We start from the raw sequence: 21171 nt of genomic DNA on the forward strand, positions 1-21171 counted from the left end.
ACACATTCATACACCAATGGCGGCGGAAGCCATGCAAGGTACCAACCAGCACATCGGGAGCAATTTGGGGTTCAGTGTCTTGCCCAAGGACATGTAGACAGGAGGAGCCGGGATTCGAACCGCCGACCCATGGATTATTGGACGACCTGCTCTACCTCCTGAGCCACAGCCAGTTTGCTTCAGAACATGTTAGATGCCTCACAATACAAGTAAAATATAAATCTCTGTATTGTCCCAAAGTGTTCCTGCCGTTTGTCAAATTTACCAAAGAAAGGAGTGAGAAGAAGTGACAGTAGAAATTAATTATTACATTATTTTACTGTAACTTAGAATAGATGCCAGCCATTCATTCTTTCACCCACTGTAACAAAAGCCCTTGTTAAAAAAGTGACGCAGAGTTATTGCTTCTGCATTGTTTTCCCAAAGGCACAGTTCAAAGAGAATGTGACCCGTTATAATTTGTAATGATTTTAGCTCTTGTTCTAACTTTTTAATCAAGAAACAGCTGAGGGCAGGCTCATTCAGTGAGCTGCATGCTGTAGCTAATTAGACAGTGTTTTCTTTTGTTTTTTTTACTATCCCTCACCAGTCACCTTCCACTTATGGTTTCTCCGAGGAATCCTTTAGTTCCAACAGGGCTGTTTCCATGCTAACTTTAGAAAAAGTCAGCTCAAAATTACAGTAGCTACAGTATCCCCTCTTCAGTTAAATCTTTAACATGGGGATCACTTTGCTAACAAAAGGATAACTTTTAAGTGTTGTCACTGTTGTGTGTAATTAAGTGTGACTTTGGTCCATCCCGGCAGGTGATCAAGATGAAGGAGCATGCCATCTGCTCACCATATGGAAGGATAGGACTTGTTTCCCCAAACTTGTTGCATATATAATTTACACACACCCACACCCACACACACACACACTATGTCCAAAGTCTACTATTATATATATTTTTTAACACCATAGCTTTCACTGTGTATTTTATGAATTGAACACATTGATACAAAATAAAATCCTTGCTTCGTTTCCTTGCTGCGCTTGACACAGCCAGTGTGAAGGCAAACCACAGCAAATTAAATATGCAAGAATCGCAACTTCTCCGCCAATTCGCATCGAGTCTACCGAAGTATTAGGTGAGAATGTGACCTTAGTGTCTAGGTACAAAAATGTGAATTTATGAATAAATGTTTACATAAAATGGACTGAATTGAATTGGCAAACAACAAAACTTAGGCTAACAAACAACAATACACTACAACCAAACCCAAAAGGAATCCTTTCCGAAGGTTTCAAATCATAATCAAAGTCAGTTAAAGTGTTTGGTTGGGGTAAGGGGATTGCCTCCTTCCCCAGCGATGGTCAGGTTCAGACTGGCTTTTATCGGGAGGGCTGGGCCTACCAGATCAGCGTCGTCACGGCAACACGTGGACCCAAAGTCAAAGTCAAAGTCGTACGATTTGTCACACACGTTACCGCAGTGAAATTTGTTCTCCGCATTTGACCCATCTCTTGGAGCAGTGAGCCGCAGCCAAGGAGCGGTGAGTCCTGTGAGGGTAATCAGCTCCTCACAGGTGAGAAGGAACATGGCCACGCCTCCGTGACCAGATCATCAATTACTATTGTTGATTGGCAATGAAGCCAACATCCAAGCCTCTTCCACATTCACAGAATCCTCCAGCTATCCACATGGACTGAAGACATACATATAACCCAACACAAAACCATCCTACTAATACTAAATATGGCCAGGGGCCATAACAGTTGGGGTGAAGGGTAAAGCAGAAATAATCATTATGAATTCACACTAGATACTGTAATACTAAAGGTAGTCCAAACTGTTCTGCAGCTTTGACCTTAGGGAATGTTCCTGCAAGTTGAGCACTCTGCATGCTGCCGGGTGAATCGCTTTCTGGTGTCTATCTTATGAGCTTGTAAACTAATCTAATCTAACGTATACCAGCAAGAAGCCTGAGGGCGAGATGCGACCTCGCCCTAAAGGGCAAGGTCACATGTACTGAGCATGTCTTGAGTGTACAGGGTGGGATGAGTGAATATGGAGTCTATGCAGATGTCAGAATCATGTCAGAAGTCAGTGGGACGAAGCCGTATTTAGGCATGCCCAAATATGGAGTCTGGCCCGGGCAGACGCCTTGTGTGATGTCAGCTGTGTCCCCTTAATGTATGCTCATATATGGAGTTATTTGTTAGGCATGCCCAGGGGTGAAAGTCAAGGGGCCAGCTAGGCACTCCAATGTTGAAGCGCTGGGCCCTAGTGGTAGGAGGAAGGACTGCAGGCGGACCCGTGGATTCATGACGAGGAAACCCCGTGCAACCGAGCGATCAATGTTAAAGCCCAGCTGCACTTCCGCATTTGGGCACCAAAATCTGGTGCCTAAATGCTGAATCAGCGAAAAAATGCAGAAATAGACGGTCCTTCCGGCAGCCTTCCGGGTGCTTCAAAACGCCACTGAGCAACTTCCACTGACATGAATAGCGGAGGGGGCGGAGCTTCGCGCCAGTTCAGTCTCTATCCTTTTAATACTCTATGGTGAAAGTGGGCCGGGACAGTCCGGAGCTCCGACCCGGTAAGACCTGACGCCCCGGAGCTATCAAAATACTATATTAAATAACCTGCCACGGTGCCCACAAACGCATGTCCAAGAGGAAAACAATCAAAACATAATCTACTAACGTCAGAATCGGGTTTTCTTAATAAAAAGTGCTTCTGAATTGTAACAATGTGTTTGTGTCAGACAGCGTAATGATTCGTCGTTATTTTATTAATCCACCACCCCACGCCACGGACTGGAGGATAGAGAAGAGTTTCTCCCTTCGGCTCGCTCGCAGCAGCACCGTGCTGTGCAGGTAGCACCAGGATGTCTCCGTTTTGACTGATACCTGCCCATTTAAACTCTAGGCCCAACCCAAAGTTATTAGTGCAGCCGTGCCCAGCAGCCGGTGAAAAGTAGAGTTCTCAACAAGCCTGACAATTAAGGCCCGGCCCTACCTGGGCCCTCATCAAACCCTGCACACTCAAGACACTGCCCCTTAGATCTCCATATATGGAGCTGACCTGTTCTGACATTCCATATGTTGATCTGACCTCATCAAATCCTGTACACTCAAGACACGCTCCATGCCAAAGTGCCAGCGCTCGCCCAGCAGTCTGCTGTCACCCAGGCGGATGCATGCACGTGACCTCAGGCGTCTTACTGGTTGTATACAACGAAACCGATGACAATATGTATTTATATATGTCATCTAGTACTCTAAACAAACAATAATTAAAAGTCCAACTTGACTGGCAAACGATTATTGTAAAAGTCCAAAGACTTTGTTGCCATATGACATGTTTTCAAAACCCATTCATTGGAGGGGCTAGCGCCCCTCAAAAAGAGGGGCTGTGTATGATAATTTGCTTTGAAATACAATAATTCTAAGCCTCCAGTACATTCCAACACTGCTGCCTAGCAACAACCACGGCTCATTCCGTCACTAGAGAGCGAGCAATTTCAGAGGTGTTTGTATCTCCTGGAGATTGGCTCTTGAGACTTGAGACTCCTGAGCCACCGTCTCCCCAAAACTATCGCTGCTTTCACTGCTGGCATAATGAAGCCTTGAGCAGAGCCAAACAAACCGGCATGAACATGCACCGAGTACAGCCCTATGCTGGCCTAAAACTTGTGGCCTGTGGTGTTCAAGTTGGCCCGGCCCTAGCCCGTCAAGGGTCCTCAATTGATTAGCCCGAGCCCGAACCCGAAACAAATTATTTTTTGACGCGTGCATTCTCTGATACGTGTGCACAGTAGGCACACTCTGATGCATGCTCACTTGCACTGCTGTCTGATAGCCTTACTAATCTGTGGAGCATGGCACATTTGTTGATGACAAATACATCCTCTTGAATCTAAAAGCTTTCCTCGATCAACACCAATTCCGAATTTCCGAGTGAATGTGGCACGACAGTGTGAGTCTCTTGACGTAGAGAACAGAGTTTACAATGTAACTGTGTGTAATGTTGTAAGGAGGATGTAAAAAAGTGTTGCAGCAGAGAGTCCTACAGTTTTAGGACTTCTGGGATGGGGAGTCATCTGCGGCAGGCAAATATTTTAACGCCCACGTTTTAACGGCCACTGCAATGTCATTATGGATGGAGAGGAGAGAACACCATATTCAGCCCAGGGATTTGATCTAGGAACTTTTAGGTCACAAGCCAAGTTCCACGATTGCATTACCTTTGCCTGGGTGAAAAATCCTCTCCCACGGCCCCTCTGTCCCCAGATGAAACCCTATTAAGACACATGGATGGAGGGATAGGAGGCGTATACGGGAGACGGGATGAAGGGGTGCACAAAATCCTTTCCAAATGATCTGCCTGGGGGGCGGGGGCGGGGTGGTTGTGAGGTGGTGATGAGACGGGGGTGTAATGGTGAGGAAGTGGAAGAAGAGGAAGAAGATATATCGAGTGTACAGTGATGATGGTCTGTTCCTATCTGCTACAGAGCCAAGTGTTGACTGTGACCCTCAAGTAACCCTCAAGTAACCCGTGTTCTGTCTGTCTGTCTGTCTGTCTGTCTGTTATGATATAGTGATATACTGTAGTACTTTATTGTCAGTTTGCACTGAAATTCGTTTTGCGACCCAGCGGCCTTGTATACATACACATATAAAAATAAAATACAGTTACATACATATAAACATAAGGGCAGAGAGCAATGTCCACAGCTCAGTCTAGTCCTGGCCAAAATCCTGATTATTGATTGATGGACAAAAGACCTCTTCAGTCTGACCTTATTGTATGCTGGAAAACTAAGGCTCCACTTCTTTGCCTTTTTTTTACTATTTTGCAAAACATTTTTGAATACCGGTAGTTAAAATGGCCAGTCTACAAGCTCACAATGTGTCAATGTAGATTGGCTAGTTGAACTATTCAAAAATGTTTTTCAAAAAAGACAAAAAGACAGACATTACTCAGTATGACAGCTGTCAGTATAAAGGGTGAAAAGTAGGCCTACGGCTGAGATTACATACCCCTAAGGGGCCCCAACATTCGTAGTTAATGCTGAAGCGAGGCTTGTGTTCACTTTTACCCTCTGTACTCTGTTAGTAAGAAAGGAAGCATGCCAGTGAATTTAGTATGGATTCAGTTCCAACTGTACCATCTTTGACACTAGTATGTCAGACTGTATTGTATTGAAAGCTGAAGAGAAGTCTAAGAACAGCACCCTTCCATAATTCTTATTTGACTTATCTAGGTGTTTCATAATTAAGTTGACCAGTGTGACAACCGCATCCTATTATACTAACAAGATGTTGTAAAAGTATTCTTTCAAGTCATTGCATAATCACTGAAGTGAGGGCTATGGGTCTATAATCCTTATGTGCTTTTGAACATTGGATTTTGGGTAATGGCTTTATGTGTGAGGTTTTCCAAGACAGAGGAATTGTGTGTGTGTCTACAGAGGTTTGAAATATTGGTTGCCACACTGGACCCAACTCAGATGCAAAATTCTTAAGGAGAACTGCACTGCACACCGGTCCACTGGCTTTCCTTGTGTTAGTACACTGAAATCCTCCTCGGTGATGATAATTCTGTCTGAGGGGGGCAGGTGTTACAGCCTTAAGTATATCAGTGCACTTATAAGAATTGTCCAATGATTCGAATCTGGCAAAAAAAAGTGTTTAGGTCGTCAGCAAGGCCAAGTTAATTGTCTGTCGTGATAGGTTTGTTTGGGGCTGACATTCCTGTCATAGATTTCATTGTGTCCCGCACCTTTTTATGATTATTAGTCCTGAACACATTTGCCAATTTTGCCTGTAGTACTGCAGATGCGTAGTGTGGAGAAAAACAGCTGAACACAATCCAGTCCTGATAATTTCACAGGACCGTGCCCACTTGCGTTTCCGCCCCTCAATTTCTCTGCGCATCCCAAATAATTGCCCACCTCTCATTGAAAATGAATCACTGAGGCACGTCACTTGCTCTCTGTCTGCTTTATATATAGTCTGTATCTTTAAAGAATGTTTTTTTGTTTTTTTGGACCTCTCCCCTGAACTCTTGTTATTCTGCAACCCTATGTGTTTATTGAGTTGAATTAAGCAATTTCCAAGTAATCTGTCTCCATCCTTTGGTACTCTGGCTATGATAGAGCTGTTGATTGGTGTCGCTGACAGCCTGCTGTTGTCTGACGCCAACCATTTGGAATCCTGCAGTCAGAAATCATTTGAATCAATGTTCATCTAATCATAACCTCTGTTAGCATCCCCTTCTGTGTTTTGCACAACCATCTATTTCTGCTATACAGTACACTCTTCTCCCTGCTTCTCCCCCCTCCCTCTCTCACTCTCTCTCTCACACACATGCACGCGCACGCACGCACCAGTTATTTTACATCTTTAAGTCAATATAGAAGGCATGCTATATTCAAATTATCAATTATGAATTGTCTGTTCCATCCATTGTGTAGTAACGCAATTCAGTAAGGTTACATAATGTACAATATCAATATACGTAGAATGCATGTCTTTACATCCACTCCAAAAATGTGCTCTGTCTGTAACACAGTGCATGTGAACGAATGAGATCACACCTAGATATAAAGCATGCATCACTCCCTGATGGAAAACACAACAAGAGAGCTGTTCTGCAATTGGTTTCCAGTTTCGATCTCAGATATTCCATTTTTGAAGAGATGAATCCTGCATAGAGCAAGAGCTCAAGGTCTCTTCTTAGATGTGGACACTGTTTGTTGTTTAAGGCATGTGAAACGCGTTGTGAGCTTGTAGGTTGACTATTTTTGCCAAATGTTTATGCCATAATAGGGATGCTATTGATTAAAACAAAGACTAGGGGTGAGATCTAAAGTATCAGTAGTACTGTTCAGCCATTATTAAAACAGTCAGGGCTGACCAGCCTGTGAATGGATGGCTTCCTAGACCTCTGCCGGTGCCATCGTCGTACTGTTCCCAGATATACCCCGTCTTAGCATATTGTCTGTAAACATTGTCGATGATATTTGTCCTGAGCTCCCGATAAAGGACAGCTGCCTCCTCCTGATAAGGCCCTTCTAGTTTGCTGTAGTGGTGCAGCGCCCTCACGGCCAGGTAGTTGACGTTGATCCATACGGGGCCCCTCCAGTAAGGGGCGTCATGTTCCGTATTCCACTTCAAGTACATCGGGTCCGCCCTGGAGAGTGAGCGGAGGCCATAGGGAGTCCACAACTTGTCCGGGTCCCTCATGTCTCTTAGGATGTGTTCCAGCTTGGAGGACTTGGCCTCGAGGACGTGCAGCAGGAAGGGGAACAAGCTGACATAACCAAAAGCATTTACGTACTGTGGTTTAGGGTCACGGTGGACTGAGCGCACCAGTCGCTCCACAGGGAACTGGTGCCGTGGCTTCCCAGGAGGCACGTATACCTTTTCCTGCTGCAAGGACACTGCCTCAGTGTGGTTGCCGTAGTCACTGAAGGCACGGAGCTGCTCGGACCAGTGGAGCTCATCGAGGAGGCTGTTGTCGCTCAGCACTCGGTGGGTTTGCTCATACTCGTGGTGGGGTTCTCCAAGGAGCCGTGCGATGCTAACCATGGTACCTGATGCCAGAGCCATCCAGCAGCGTAGATCCACGTGGCGCTCGTGTGTCGAGGGATGGGAGGCTCGTGGATAATCATCAAGCCCAGACGTCAGCGTCTTGGGGTTGAGGAAGAGATTGGTGTCATTGTCACGTCCGCGCCAGCGGTACGAGTTGGGCAGGGGTCCTGACTGTGTGGTGTTGTACCAGTCAAACCAAGTTTTGAGCCTTGGGTAGAGCCTTCGGAGGAACAGAAATGTCTCCCGAGATGACGCGTCATGTGGGTTTGAGGAGAACTGCTCAATGAGCTCCTGAAGAACCAGGAAGAGGGTGGGGGGGTTGGCGTTCTCATTTTGCTGGACCACAAACTCAGCAGGGACCTTACTTAGAGCCTCATCTCCAAGGATCTGCTCACGGGGGATCCAGCCGTCAATGTTGATGAGGTCCAGCCAATGGGAGATGGATTCACGTGTCACCTGGGGGTCCCACTTGCTCAATAGCAGCTGGTGAAAACCCTCATCCCACAAGAACCCTCTAGGGAAGAAGGAGCGGGACGGTACCGCTGTGAATAATGCACCTTCAGGGTATAGAAGAGGGTATTTGTGATGGAGTGACTGCACCACCGACTGACCATAGAAATAGCCCATCCCACCCAGCATGTTGCTGAGGGCTGCCTTGCTGAATTTCACCTGAGCCGGGCCAAAGCCTTTGCTCTCGAGGCCAAAGGTCTTCTCAAACTTTACATCAAAAGCAGATTTCCTCTTCTCTAGCTCCTCGGTCATGGTGGCACCCGCCAGCTGGTTGGGCCGGTCGTGGAAGCTTCCGGACTCAAACAGGACTTCAATCTGGAACGGAGTCTGGACAGTCACCTGGTGAACCACAAAGTCACTCTCCTTCCGGGTGTCAGCAGCTGGTTGCTGTTGGTGCTGGTGGTGGATGGGCTTATCCAGGCCAATGTAACGTCTCTCCTCACTGGAAGGGGGGTGGTAGACAAACCTGTGGCTCAGACTGCTCTTCACAATATCAGTCAACTTCTCCAAACCAGGAGAGACAGTCTTAAGGTAGTTGTATCTGGCGTATTTGACACTGGAGGACTCCCCGGCAACAGGCTTGTGGAAGGTGATCTTGAAGTTACCAAGTTCCTCCGAGAACCCTGTGATGGAACTCAGGTGGTCCTTCCCCTCTATGTGGGTCTCCAGGGAGCCCTGTGTGTCTGCTGCCGCATAGAACATCAGAGAAACTACTGGCGCCTGGGAGACGGAACTGTCCTGGTTAGCAGTGATCCTCCAGGTCCAATCCCCGCCGTGGTCCCCACCACCCCTCTTGACAAACTCTGTGATCAGGGTGAAGCTGCTGTCTCGGATCTCCTGGACACCGAAGCTGAGGCCATCATGCATCAGCCAGCCATAGCTTAGTAGACGGTCTCCTTGTTCGCAGGTATGCTTCAGGTTCACGTCCATGTCCTGGAACTGACGCATCCACATCAGACCTGTGACAGTAGATCTGGGACTCCTGGTTTTCATGCCAAAGTATACCTGAGGCCTGTATGACCCCCAGAATCTTTCAGGGGAGACCGCAGCACTGGTGCTGTTGGCATCAATAACACGGGGTGATGGGTGAAGGGTCACCACTCGCTTGGCCATATCAGAACGCAAGTGCTGAAGATAGAACACCCAAATGAGACGCAAGATACAAAGGCCAATAAGGGAGATGATAAAGACATAGCGGAGGTCAACCTTATTTTTATTCTTCCCTCTGCGGTGCAATGCAGTGTGCTTCTTGTCTTTCTGCGGTAGGGGAGTGCGTTCACCAGAAACCAAGGTCTTTCTCTGCCTGCCCATCAAACCCTGCTGGAGCTGTCTAATGTACAGAACCCTACTTATTGAATATCCGTCGCTATACCTACTCCCTTGATTAACATCAAGGAGCATATTAAACATGGAGGGGACATGTACATCACCACAAGTAATTGGAGGCCAGTCTATGACATCAGCACTATGGTGTCACGTCAGGCATTGCCATATTTAGGAAGTTTCAAACCGCAGTTGGATAGTGGTTGTCACTATATAATTACTTGCGCAAGCAGAGTGCACAAGTAATAGTTTTCGTCCATGTCGCCGTTTGATGCGTATGCGCCATGCCAGCGTATGATGTAATGACTACTTGTGCTTGATATGGCAGCGCTGTCAGATTACATACATGCATACTGTATACATGTATACATAGGGGCATTACCTTTAATCCTCCCGACAATAAAACATATCGTCATTACGTCACCATCAAAAACCAATTACACCCTGGCATTGGGTCCTTTAATCCACATCTTTAAAACGTCATCATTGAGATACTACTTTTTTACCTCCAAAAACTAGGTACGTAGCAAATAGCTAAACCTAATAATGCAATATTTCAAACGTTCTTTCACAGAGAAACTGTGTAGTTTGTAGCGGTCGACAGTACTTGCATGCTCTGCTTGCGCACTAGTGCAACAAGCAAGTAGGCACTCGACAGAGTGCAGTTCTAATTGTATTTATTTTTGAAGGGTGCTAGGCCCTCCTACTGTATGTTGAGCTTTGAGGGTGTGTGAACACAAACATTGAAGACAAATTGTGAGAATGAGATGATGTATCAACATGGCTCAGTCTGTGGCATCATTGTCAATGCAAAGATGACATTGTCATGCTTATAAGTAAGGAAGACAAGCTAACATGATTGTGTGTTTAGTATTAGTAGTAGTTTAGTAGTAGTGTTCAGCTTCTGTGAAGTCCACACTATTGAAAGCTTTTTGCACGGAGCAGTATTCTGACTAACCCTGTATTGAGTTCAGTCAGGTTTGTCTCTAAACTGTGGAGCCAATTAATTTATGATTTCGCCTTCGCTATTTTTGAGCAGTGCTATAACCGCTCCAACACTTGACTGTGTGTTTGGGTGTCTATAATTTATGTAGTCAAGTCAAGTCAAGTCAATTTTATTTCAAGAGCACATTTAAAACAACCAAGGTTGACCAAAGTGCTGGCCAGCATAAAAAACAAACATATACAGTAGGAAAAATGCATGTTTTTCACGAGTAAAAATAAAATAAGTACAGAACAAAACTGTAGAATTGGGAGAGCACAGCAACACATGATTAAAACGTGGGGAGGGCATATGGTGTTAAAAGGCCAGGGAGAACATGTGTGTTTTTAAACAAGATTAAAATATGTCCATAGAAGGTGCAGCTTTCACAACTAGCGGCAGGGCGTTCCAAAGTCTGGGTGCAGCGACCGAGAACGCCCAGTCGCCTTTTGTTTTCAGGTGAGTGGGAGGGATCTTCAGGACCATCTGGTCTGCTGATCTGAGTGCCCTAGTGGAGTCTGGGGGAGTGATGAGGGCAGATATATAGGGAGGTGCCAGACCATGAAGGGCTTTAAAAACAAACATTAAAACCTTTTTGAATTTTACAGGCAGCCACTGAAGGGAAACTAGGACGGCGGTGATGTGTTCTTGTCTACGGGTGCCGGTCAAAAGTCTAGCTGCAGAATTCTGGACGAGTTGTAGTCTGGAGAGAGACAATAGCGGTATTTCCTGAATAGAGTGAGTCTTGTAGTCTGGAGAGAGACAATAGCGGTCATTCCTGAGTAGAGAGACAATAGCGGTAATTCCTGAGTAGAGTGAGTCTTGTAGTCTGGAGAGAGACAATAGCGGTCATTCCTGAGTAGAGAGACAATAGCGGTAATTCCTGAGTAGAGTGAGTCTTAGTCTGGAGAGAGACAATAGCGGTAATTCCTGAGTAGAGAGAGTCTTGATGAGATGAGGGCATGGATGACTTCTTCCAAGTCAGGTGTGGAGAGGAAGGGCTTTATTTTGGTGATTTGTCTGAGATGGAAAAACCCTTTTACTACGGAGTTTATCTGTCTGTCGAATTTGAGGTTTGAGTCTAGTATGACGCGTGACGCCCAGGTCTTTTACGTATGGTTTGCATGAGAGTAGTGGACTAAGTGTGTTGCTATCTATGTATGGTAGCTAAATGTCATTTTGCCATTGCAAAATTGCTAAATTCACTATCCACCCCCTGTGACGTCATGTGGGTCATCATTATACGTCATCATCAAATACGTATTAGTGGGTGCAGCAAAGGCACCGCTCACTTCACACTGAGGCGTGATTATGTTGATATGGACCATGCATTCTTAATAAAGCTTGATTGATTGGTTGATTGATTGATTGATTGGTTGATTGATTGATTGATTGGTTGATGCCAAAATCAATGAGAACACAGCAACACATACTGTACAGATGTCTGAAACGAATGCACGCACGAGAGATTACGGTCATATGCAGATTGTATGACTTGCCATTTGGTTAAAAATAAAAGTCCCCCCCCCTCTCTAGATCTCTCCGTCTCTCTCTAGATCATTAGCTTCAAATAGACTTGATCCAGTCATTACATGTTTCATTTACTCTCACTGTAAAATGCTCCACTTTTCATGATGAGAGGGAGAGAGGTACTCAGAAGTGTGTGTGTGTACGTGTGTGTGTGTATGTGTGTGCTTGTGTGTGCTTGCGTGTGTGTGTGTGTGTGTGTGTGTGTGTGTGTGCGTGTGTGTGTGTTTGCGTGTGTGTGTGTGTGTGTGTGTGTGTGTGGGGGGGGGGGGGGGGGGGCTAGACCTACCTGTTCTTTTCTCAAAAAAAATCTCATTGGGTTTTTGTCTACTAACATTCTTTGAAATGTTGTTCCTTAACTGAAAAATATGTGCATGTGTATAGATAACAAGGACTTTGTTAGATACCTTCAAGTACGAGAGTACTTCATGGAGGTGAAAGCTTCCGAGCCGGTGGCCTCAAATGATCTCATACAGGTTTTTATACAGGCATATAAGCATCAGTCCAAAAGAGCAGTGTCTAGTGTATACAATGCCTTGGTTTCAGCTAGGACTAACTCCACAGAGTACATTAAAACTAATTCAGGAAAATAATTGGAGATTATCATCACTACAGAGCAATGGGTAAATATGTGCAAAACACAAATTACCTCCACCAACTCAAGAATGTGGAGAGAATTCTGTTGGAAGAACCTAATGAGATGAGAACACCTAAAATTAAGTCAAGACAATTGAAAACAGAACAGCCATGCTGGAGACAGTGTGGCCACAAGGAGGCGGGCCACGCTCATATATTCTGGACTTAAATTCAGAAATACTGGCAGGATATCCATTCCACCTTGGAGACCATTCTGTGTTTTAAGATACCTCAGACTTGTTCCTTTTTATTGCTGGGAAATATCCCTGAAGAGTTTCTAATACAGTACATGATAAATATTTAATCAAGATCCTCTTAGCAACAAGTAAAAAAGCGATCACACGACGCTGGTACCAACAGGACCCACAAACGAAAGAACATTGGATGGACATTACTGAGGAACTGTATGTTATGGAAAAACTATCATTCATACTTAGACTACAAGAGGATAAGTTCGATAAAAAGTGGGAAAAGTTTTGTCTTGTATTTGTTTTGTTAAAAAATAATTAAAAATAAAAATGAATACGCCCCTTGGGGTCTGCATTCCTCACGTTGAGATCCAGTGATTCAGGGGTTGCTGATCCCATACCCATACTAGCATAATGGAATATTTATTCTTATTGAATGCACCTGAGTAAAGAAAGTGACATTAAAAAGAATATACTTCCTTTGTTTCTTTCCCAGCCATTTAACAGCAAATGAGCAGAGAAGCGAATATATGAAGCGTGTAATCACCTTTTTTGTGTTATTTTTATTTTTTCGTCCAAGTCTAAGAGAGACAGTGATGAAGTCCCATACAGTGGAGAGTTCAACACATTGTGTGTATGTGTGTGTGTGTCAGTGTGTGTGTGTGTGTGTGTGTGTGTGTGAGAGTGAGAGAGAGAGAGAGAGAGAGAGAGAGAGAGAGAGAGAGAGAGAGAGAGAGCAGCATAATATGGAACTTACATGGACATCTATAGGCCTAATTATGGAACTTACTGTATGTGGACATTTTGTCAGGTAATTGTGTGTGCGTGCACGTGTGGGCGTGCGTGTGGTCTTAAAGGGGGTGTAAATGATATTGTTTTATTAAAATCACTGTGAAGTAGCTCTACATTTTACTATTGACTAATACTAATGACTATATTCAGGAGGGGATACAAATCAGGATAGAGAACCCATAAATGACAGGCTACAGGATAAACAAGTGGAATTGGAAGTGATGAAACACAAACAAAAACTGAATGGACAAAATTGGAACTGGAACACTGATACAAACAAACAAAATAAATTAAAAAAAGTAAATCACGTGTGAAGTGAGTGAAGTTACGTTTTGTGTGGCACACACACAAAAACACTTATGGGTTTCTCTCCTGTCTGGATAAAATTGGTGTTATGTACACTATGACAGAACCCATGGTGGATAATTATGAACCCACAGCGTTTCACTGGGACGTCTAGGTCAATGCTGTAAACCCTGCATTACAGTACAAGCAGCACCAGCGTCTGGCACCTTCACAGTGTTTCCTGCCTGTCACAGAGTACGTGTCACAGTGTACGTGTCACAATGTCACAGTAAAAGTTCAGGCAAAGTGAGAATCTTGTTAACATTCAAGTAGAATCCCACTTCTTGATTGCCTGAGAGGTTGACCTTTCTTTCTTCTGTTCAGTTATCTCTGCATGGTGAGGACAGGTCATCTTTATTTCCAGTGAATGATGAATTGTCGATCTGCCCTTACCTGACCTAACCTTCCTGGATGAAACTTGTACGGTGGGGGAGGTATAGTATAATTGTCTATAATCTTCATGCTGTGTTTGAGACTGGGCAGGAATGTCATGGTAGGACGGGTCATGGCTGCCCTGCCTCCTCAGTTTGGCCTTCTGCCCTGCAGAACCTTTATGAGCTCTGTGGCCAAGGTGGCCTTGATGGTCCCGCCCCCACTAGTCTCACGTTACCAGACTGTTGCCTCTTACAATTTCCGAATGCTTCCATCATACAGTCTGGAGCAACGGAAGATCTATCATGAGTAAAATATAAAGCAGAAGTGGAGCCTCTTCCCCACTTCTGTTTCGTCTTTACAGTCGCGCAAATTCATCCTAATATAAATAGAAATCACATATATAGCTTTCTGCTTAGCAGAAAAGGAAATAAAAAATTATAAAATGCAAAGATATTTTTAAATATATATTTTCGTGAACGGCAGCTTCCTTACTTGGATTTTGGGAGGTGTAGTTCCAGACTTTACTGTACTATGCTCTATACTATATGCATTCGGGGATTGTGGAATAGTTGTCTGGCTACGTGAGATAACGCCCCCAATGACCCAGCTTTTAACCCTGTGTTCTCCTCTGCCTCTGTGACGGTTTCAGACAACACTGTCTCTTATTAAGTGTATGCACTCTTACTCCCCATGCAAACATTTGACTCAGGAGTTTGTATGTATGTCGATATTTTATGAATGCCAATCAATTTAGCAGATCCACAAGCTTCAAACGTGGCGCGAAGTGGCTCGTTTTGAGCATGTTGCGAACGCAGTGATTGCGAATGCACTGAGCACTAACTATGAGATCCTGCAGATCATGTCTGTGTGTGTGTGTGTGTCTGTCTGTCCCGCTGTGACACCACCCGCCCGCCACCAGAGGGCGCAGCTGTAGCACACACACACACACACATTAGGGTGAAAATGTTTTTTTTTCTTTTTTGGTAATGTGCACTCAAATGAGGTGAAACAGGTGAGGATTCTCAACATGGTCAAGTAATTCAAATTTTCAGTTGTGAACAGTAAAACAAAGACTACGTATTTCCTGTAGGCGGAGCCGACATGCGGGGTAAACCTGCACCTCTTCTACTACAGTGAAATGGTAGTGTGACTGATGTTAGTCTGCCTCAAACGTTACTCTTTTACCTGCTTTTTACTAACACTAACATTACAAAGATGCCCAGAACATCGGGATGAACCTGTGTAGTTTATGGCTGCATGCTCCAACAGTAGTGGCAACATTAAAAAAAAAAGTAAAGTCAAAATATCCACCGTGGTGGCTGAGACCAGAGCCATAGAGTAATGGATGAGACAAAGCAGTGAAAGGTCCTGAAACATACATAACGTCAGTCTTACCCAATACCCAATCTTTCCGTTTTATGAACACAAGACTGCTGTATTTTATACCTCATACAAAGCATTTAAAGTATTCATTCACATGTAATGTTAGTGTTAGTAAAAAGCAGGTAAAGGAGTAATGTTTGAGCAGACTAACATCAGTCACTCTACCATTCAATGTAGTAGTAGACACAGGTTTACCCCGCAGCTATGCCGGCTCCGCTACAGGAAATACGTAAACTGCGACCATGAGACCCGTTCTGAATTGGTCTATATGCACTTTGTTACCATGGCCAGCACCACCTCTGACCTGCATCTCCGTCTCTCTCCAGCAACACACCACTATAGTCAGCTATAATGTACCTCTCTCGCTCTCTCTCTCCAGGGGTCCTTGGTCAGTTTGCTGCTTTTCCTCCACCATGATATCTCTCTCTCTCTCTCTCTCTCTCTCTCTCTCTCTCAATTTATTCTGCTCTGAACCGTCGCTGACCTCAGATCTATATTTTCCCTCTCCGTGTCTGTATCTCTATTATTCCTCCTTATCTCCTTCGCCAGTTGTTTTAAAACTTGTTCATGTCAAGGTCCCCCACATTATTCTGTTTTTAGCCCCCCCCCCCCCCCCCCCCCCCCCTCTCTCCTGTTATCCACTTAGGAATTAGAGGGCTGTCATCAGGGTGAGGCAGCTTGGGTGCAGAATGATGTATTAATTTTCAAATTACAAAGAACTTACAAATTGCATTAGCGGAAGGTATAGACACTAGACATGTGATTCCCAAACTGCACATTTCTAAAGTTACATAATTACCTGGTCTTTCAAGACCTTTTTAATACCATGTTGGTCAATGTTCTAATATTCTGTAGGATGGAGCTACTGCTACCCACTGCTTTTTTAATCACACACAGACAAAGGATTTCACCCTCTTTTATGCCTGGAAACCTGTGATGTGCCAATATAAGCTGAGCTGAGTTGTGGTACTGGTAGCTCCTATTAGTTCAGATGCAGAGAACAAATGTACTCCAGCAGGCTGAAATTACAAAGCAATAAAAGAAAATGTAAACAAATGTGGCGTTCCGATGCTCGACAAACTGTCTCTTTAGCCGGGGCTTCTGTTTGTGTGTGCTCTGAGTTCTCCCACAGTGTCCAGTGTGTACTAGATGGGAACACACTGAATGCTCTGTCTCCATAACAACACAACAGTGCACTCCAACGCCCCACAGAGTGAATGTACAGACTTTGCCTCTCTCGCCCTGCTTGTGCTCCTTATTCCTCCACATTCTGATTATCTCTCTCTCTCTCTCTCGGTCTCTCTCTCTCTCTTTCTGTCTCTCTCGGTCTCTCTCTCTCTCTGTGTGTGTCTCTCTCTCTCTCTCTCTCTCTCTCTCTCTCCCCCCTAATCCCTGAACAACTGCCTCTCCCTCTCTCTACTAATCCTCTGTGACAATAGCAACATTGAGGCTAGCATTAAGGGCACTACAAAGGCCATTGGATGACACCTAATACACTAGCACCTTCTTTACAGTTTACACACACATGCACACAGCCAGTCTCTCTTCACTCTTTAAGCATACACAGGTGATGAATCTGGATCGACGGCTCTGTGCATGCAGGACAACGGTGTGGCCACCCTCTCAATGAATCAGGCAGAGAAGTTTTCTTTCAGTCTAATGTTGTATCGCAGTTTATTGATACAGACACACTCAGCTTACAAGGCCGTAGGATCAACGGCCCACGAGAAAATGGAGACACACACGACAAAGTCACTTCGAATCAACTGGTATCTGTCTGTCACAACGTAAAAACAAAAGCGTATCGTCTTTATAGGCCTACTGTAGAAACTTAAAACTCCCTCCTCCTCACATGGGAGGTGGGACCTAAAGTGTCATTGCTTTACTTGACCAATCAGTGAATCAGGGCTGTTCTGAGTGACACGCAAGAGCCTTAACAGGGACTAACAACAAATGACACATGTAACTATTATGTCACCAATAAGAATGAAATATATGTACCATATCAAATATACAGGACATAGTTTACAACATGTAATGAGTCTTAGTTCTAGATGCATATTTGCCAAAGAGATGTTGTATTCATGACAGACAAACAGAGTATATATGGTTTGTCCCAAAGATGAGCTCTGACTGCTGAAACTAACTATAGATTGCAACCAAGATTTAATAGTTCACACAGACCCCTGTGGAGTTAATTACACCCCTAATAAAAGGCTCTGTTTTCTCAGGTCGCCTCGTAAATAACTCCGATATCTTCTCGAGGGATCTTCACTGTGAGAAAGTTAACTGAAATAGCAATAGTTTAGTAACAGCTGTCTCTAGGCTTATTTAGTGACCTCTTCACTCAGGCTTCTCTGCGTGTGAACCATATAGGCTGAAGTGTTATGTGTACAATTATGACATATGTTGAGGCATAAGCTATCAAAATATACATAATATGTGACAGCGGTGACAGCATGTCACAAGGGCTCTTATTATATCCTAAGAAAATATCAGTACCCCGCAAATTCATCCAACTTCAGAAATGACATGCAAATTGTAGCCCACGAATCCAACTGTGTGCTGCACAGATCAAATGGGACTTCCAACCTGCAAGGCTTTCATTATCGTCACTCTTGATGGTGGTTGCTTAGGGGCTTTTGTAGTAATGGCTTAGTTTAACTCTGTGCCTTTTGTGTGCCCAAGGCTAAATTGAAGGCACTCCTGTATTTATGGCAAAATAGCCGATCCACAAGCCCCTGGCACATTGTGAGCTTGTAGAAAAGCTATATGTTCCAGACCTCTTGGTCGCCCATGCCTGCGCTTTAAGGACGTGATATGAAGCAGGCAGGCATTGACCACAACAACCGGGAGGAAGCTGCAAAAGACCGTGGCGTTTGGAGGCAGACAGTCGCTGCAGGAACTCGCCGTGCCGAGGAGAGACACATCTCTTTGCTGCAGGCGAAGAGACAGAAGAGGAAACTGCGTGAAGCAGCCCCCACTCCAGTGCCAGTCCCCTCTCATTCTGTCTGCGCCGACTGCACTAAAGACCACAGGGCTGTCCAGCCACAGCCGCCGCTGCAAGAAAACATGACCACTCAGGCGCAACCCATGGTCCCACTGACGGACGGATGCCTATGGGACTGATGGTGGACATCACAAACACGATCCAGACATGAGCGGCACACTGTTACCATCCGCACCAAACTTGGCACAAACACTGTTCAGAATTCTGTGACAGTTAAATTCACTCTGAAGGACCACCAAGGGCATGGTGACTGGCTGCATCACTGCCTGGCATGGAAACTGTTCTGTAAAGAAAGGTAAGGTCTGCACACTGGATCATCCATCAACGCTTAAAAACATTATTTAGGTTCCTTTAGTTTACACCATTGGACGTGATGTTTCTTCATCAGCTCCAATGGTGTAAAAGGAACCTAAATAAACGTTTTAAGCTTTGGAGCGATCCAGTGTGTGGACCAGACATTTTTCATGGATTCTGACCTCGGCCCGCCATGCCGTGTTGTTCCTTTTTATGAGTCACCACAACCACAAAGAGTACTAGTCACGCTAACAGTGGAGCATCCATCTATCCAAGTCATGTAGCTACAATGGATGCTGTGTCAGCAAAATGTGTAGCCTCGTAGCCATATGGCAGATGCTGCCATATGGAAATTGGCTCCACAGCCACGAGGCCACAGGCAGTAGGCTGCTAAATAGCTAACTGCCCCCGGATCAGGCATGTGGGAAACACTTTTGGTTTTCCTTTTTTGCTATTCTCCCTGTCGTTGGCTTATTATTACAAATGTTGCTGCTACGATGTCTGAGGAACCAGAAGAAAAATAGTTTCATTATCATGTACAGTACTGTACCTGTACACAAGATAAAGAAACCTTAAACCTTGAAGACGGCATATAAAAGCAAGAAACTATTTGGTCCCACAGACATTTTAGCTTTAAGAAGGGATGGACAGTGTTGTTCTGTCAACTCAGACAATGCTGAGTATTGAATATATCTTGAGTGTGCAGAATCAATTATGATTGGAGCATGGATTAAAATTAAAATGGAATTACACAATTAATAGAAAAGAGGTATATTTACTTGCGCTTTTAGAGGGTGCACAGAGCTCCTATATTTCACTGTACTGTATGTCATCCATCTAGCATTGATTGCTTGGTGTCGATGGAGAGCTAACCTCGGTCACGCTGTGACCCAAGAACAATCCCCTCGATAATATCTCACACACACGTGCAACCCACAAACGCACGCACGCACGCACACACGGTCGCACGCACACACACACACGCACGCACGCACGCACGCACACACACACACACACACACACACACACACACACACACACACACACACACACACACACACACACACACACACACACACACACACACACACACACACACACACACACACACACACACACACACACACACACACACACACACACACACACACACACACATTTGAATTATTTTATTTGGATCTGCACAAGAGGCGTAATACAATAGACCCAAACACTGATCAGAATTAGGTTATACATTATATGGTCCAACCAGATATAGCTGCTGCAGATGCTTAACACACAGAGGGAAAATAAGAGAAAAAAAAAAATATATAGCACATTGTTGACATACTATTACTTGACAGGATGTTTGTTTTGGGTTTTTTAAGCCACCTAGGGATAAATGAAACGCCTTCTCCAGACAGACAGACTGTCCATAGTAGCTGATTTAGCCAGCTTTTTTTGCATTTGTTTTTAGCAATCCAGCCAATTGCAGACCCCTGAGCACAAATTTATGGACATGGCCCAGACTTCCAAATACAAGGACAATAAGTTGACAGTTATATCCCAAGGCCATAATACGTTCCACCAGAAGCTGATATTTCAAGTTTGGATGTAAAACAAGTGTCCATATACAAATCAAATGGGCAGCCTATTTCAAATATAGTGACAGTTTTTCTAATTTCATTGATGAACACAATATCTGGGGTATTTGGAATATTTTGTAGTGAATTGACATGTGTGTCATTGTGATCAAACCAGTCTATTTTACAGTGCTGTGTTTATACATTCTTGTTGTCCTGTACTGTACTCCTCTGATCTTGTCTGAGACCAGGTCCACCAGACGGTCATGTCTGGCAGTCCTTTATAGTGGCTGCAACCATTTAAGACACACACACACACACTTACTTTAGGTCCTGGAACGGCTCTGCTCTGACGTGCGATGTCTCTACAGAATGACTGAACACCACTCCCTCGTTTCCTGAGAGAGAGAGAGAGAGAGAGAGAGAGAGAGAGAGAGAGAGAGAGAGAGAGAGAGAGAGAGGAGAGAGAGAGAGAGAGAGAGAGAGAGAGAGAGAGAGAGAGAGAGAGAGAGAGAGAGAGAGAGAGAGAGAGAGAGAGAGAGAGAGAGAGAGAGAGAGAGAGAGAGAAAGAAAGAAAGAAAGAAAGAAAGAAAGAAAGAAAGAAAGAAAGAAAGAAAGAAAGAAAGAAAGAAAGAAAGAAAGAAAGAAAGAAAGAAAGAA

The 21171-nt window shown here is 44.5% G+C and overlaps 2 protein-coding genes across 3 annotated transcripts in view; both read right to left on the minus strand.

Annotated features, from left to right (window-relative positions):
• The window catches only part of LOC310858707 (zeta-sarcoglycan-like), a gene marked incomplete at its 5' end in the record, with an annotated part of 557496 nt that overhangs the window by 53334 nt on the left and 482991 nt on the right, over window positions 1-21171 (minus strand). For both annotated transcript variants that reach the window (XM_083764948.1, XM_083764949.1), the window contains one exon: window positions 20837-20909. In XM_083764948.1, coding sequence (XP_083621074.1) covers window positions 20837-20909 — 73 coding nt within the window. The remainder of the gene's footprint in view (window positions 1-20836; window positions 20910-21171) is intronic.
• Window positions 6865-9405, minus strand: LOC310859146 (mannosyl-oligosaccharide glucosidase-like; the record flags this gene model as incomplete). Its single annotated transcript, XM_083765547.1, has 1 exon — window positions 6865-9405. One exon carries the CDS (start codon window positions 9403-9405, stop codon window positions 6865-6867), a length of 2541 nt encoding a protein of 846 aa, XP_083621673.1.

The sequence above is a fragment of the Protomyctophum parallelum genome, assembly GCF_964188405.1.
Source record: "Protomyctophum parallelum genome assembly, chromosome: 5".
Lineage (NCBI taxonomy): Eukaryota > Metazoa > Chordata > Actinopteri > Myctophiformes > Myctophidae > Protomyctophum > Protomyctophum parallelum.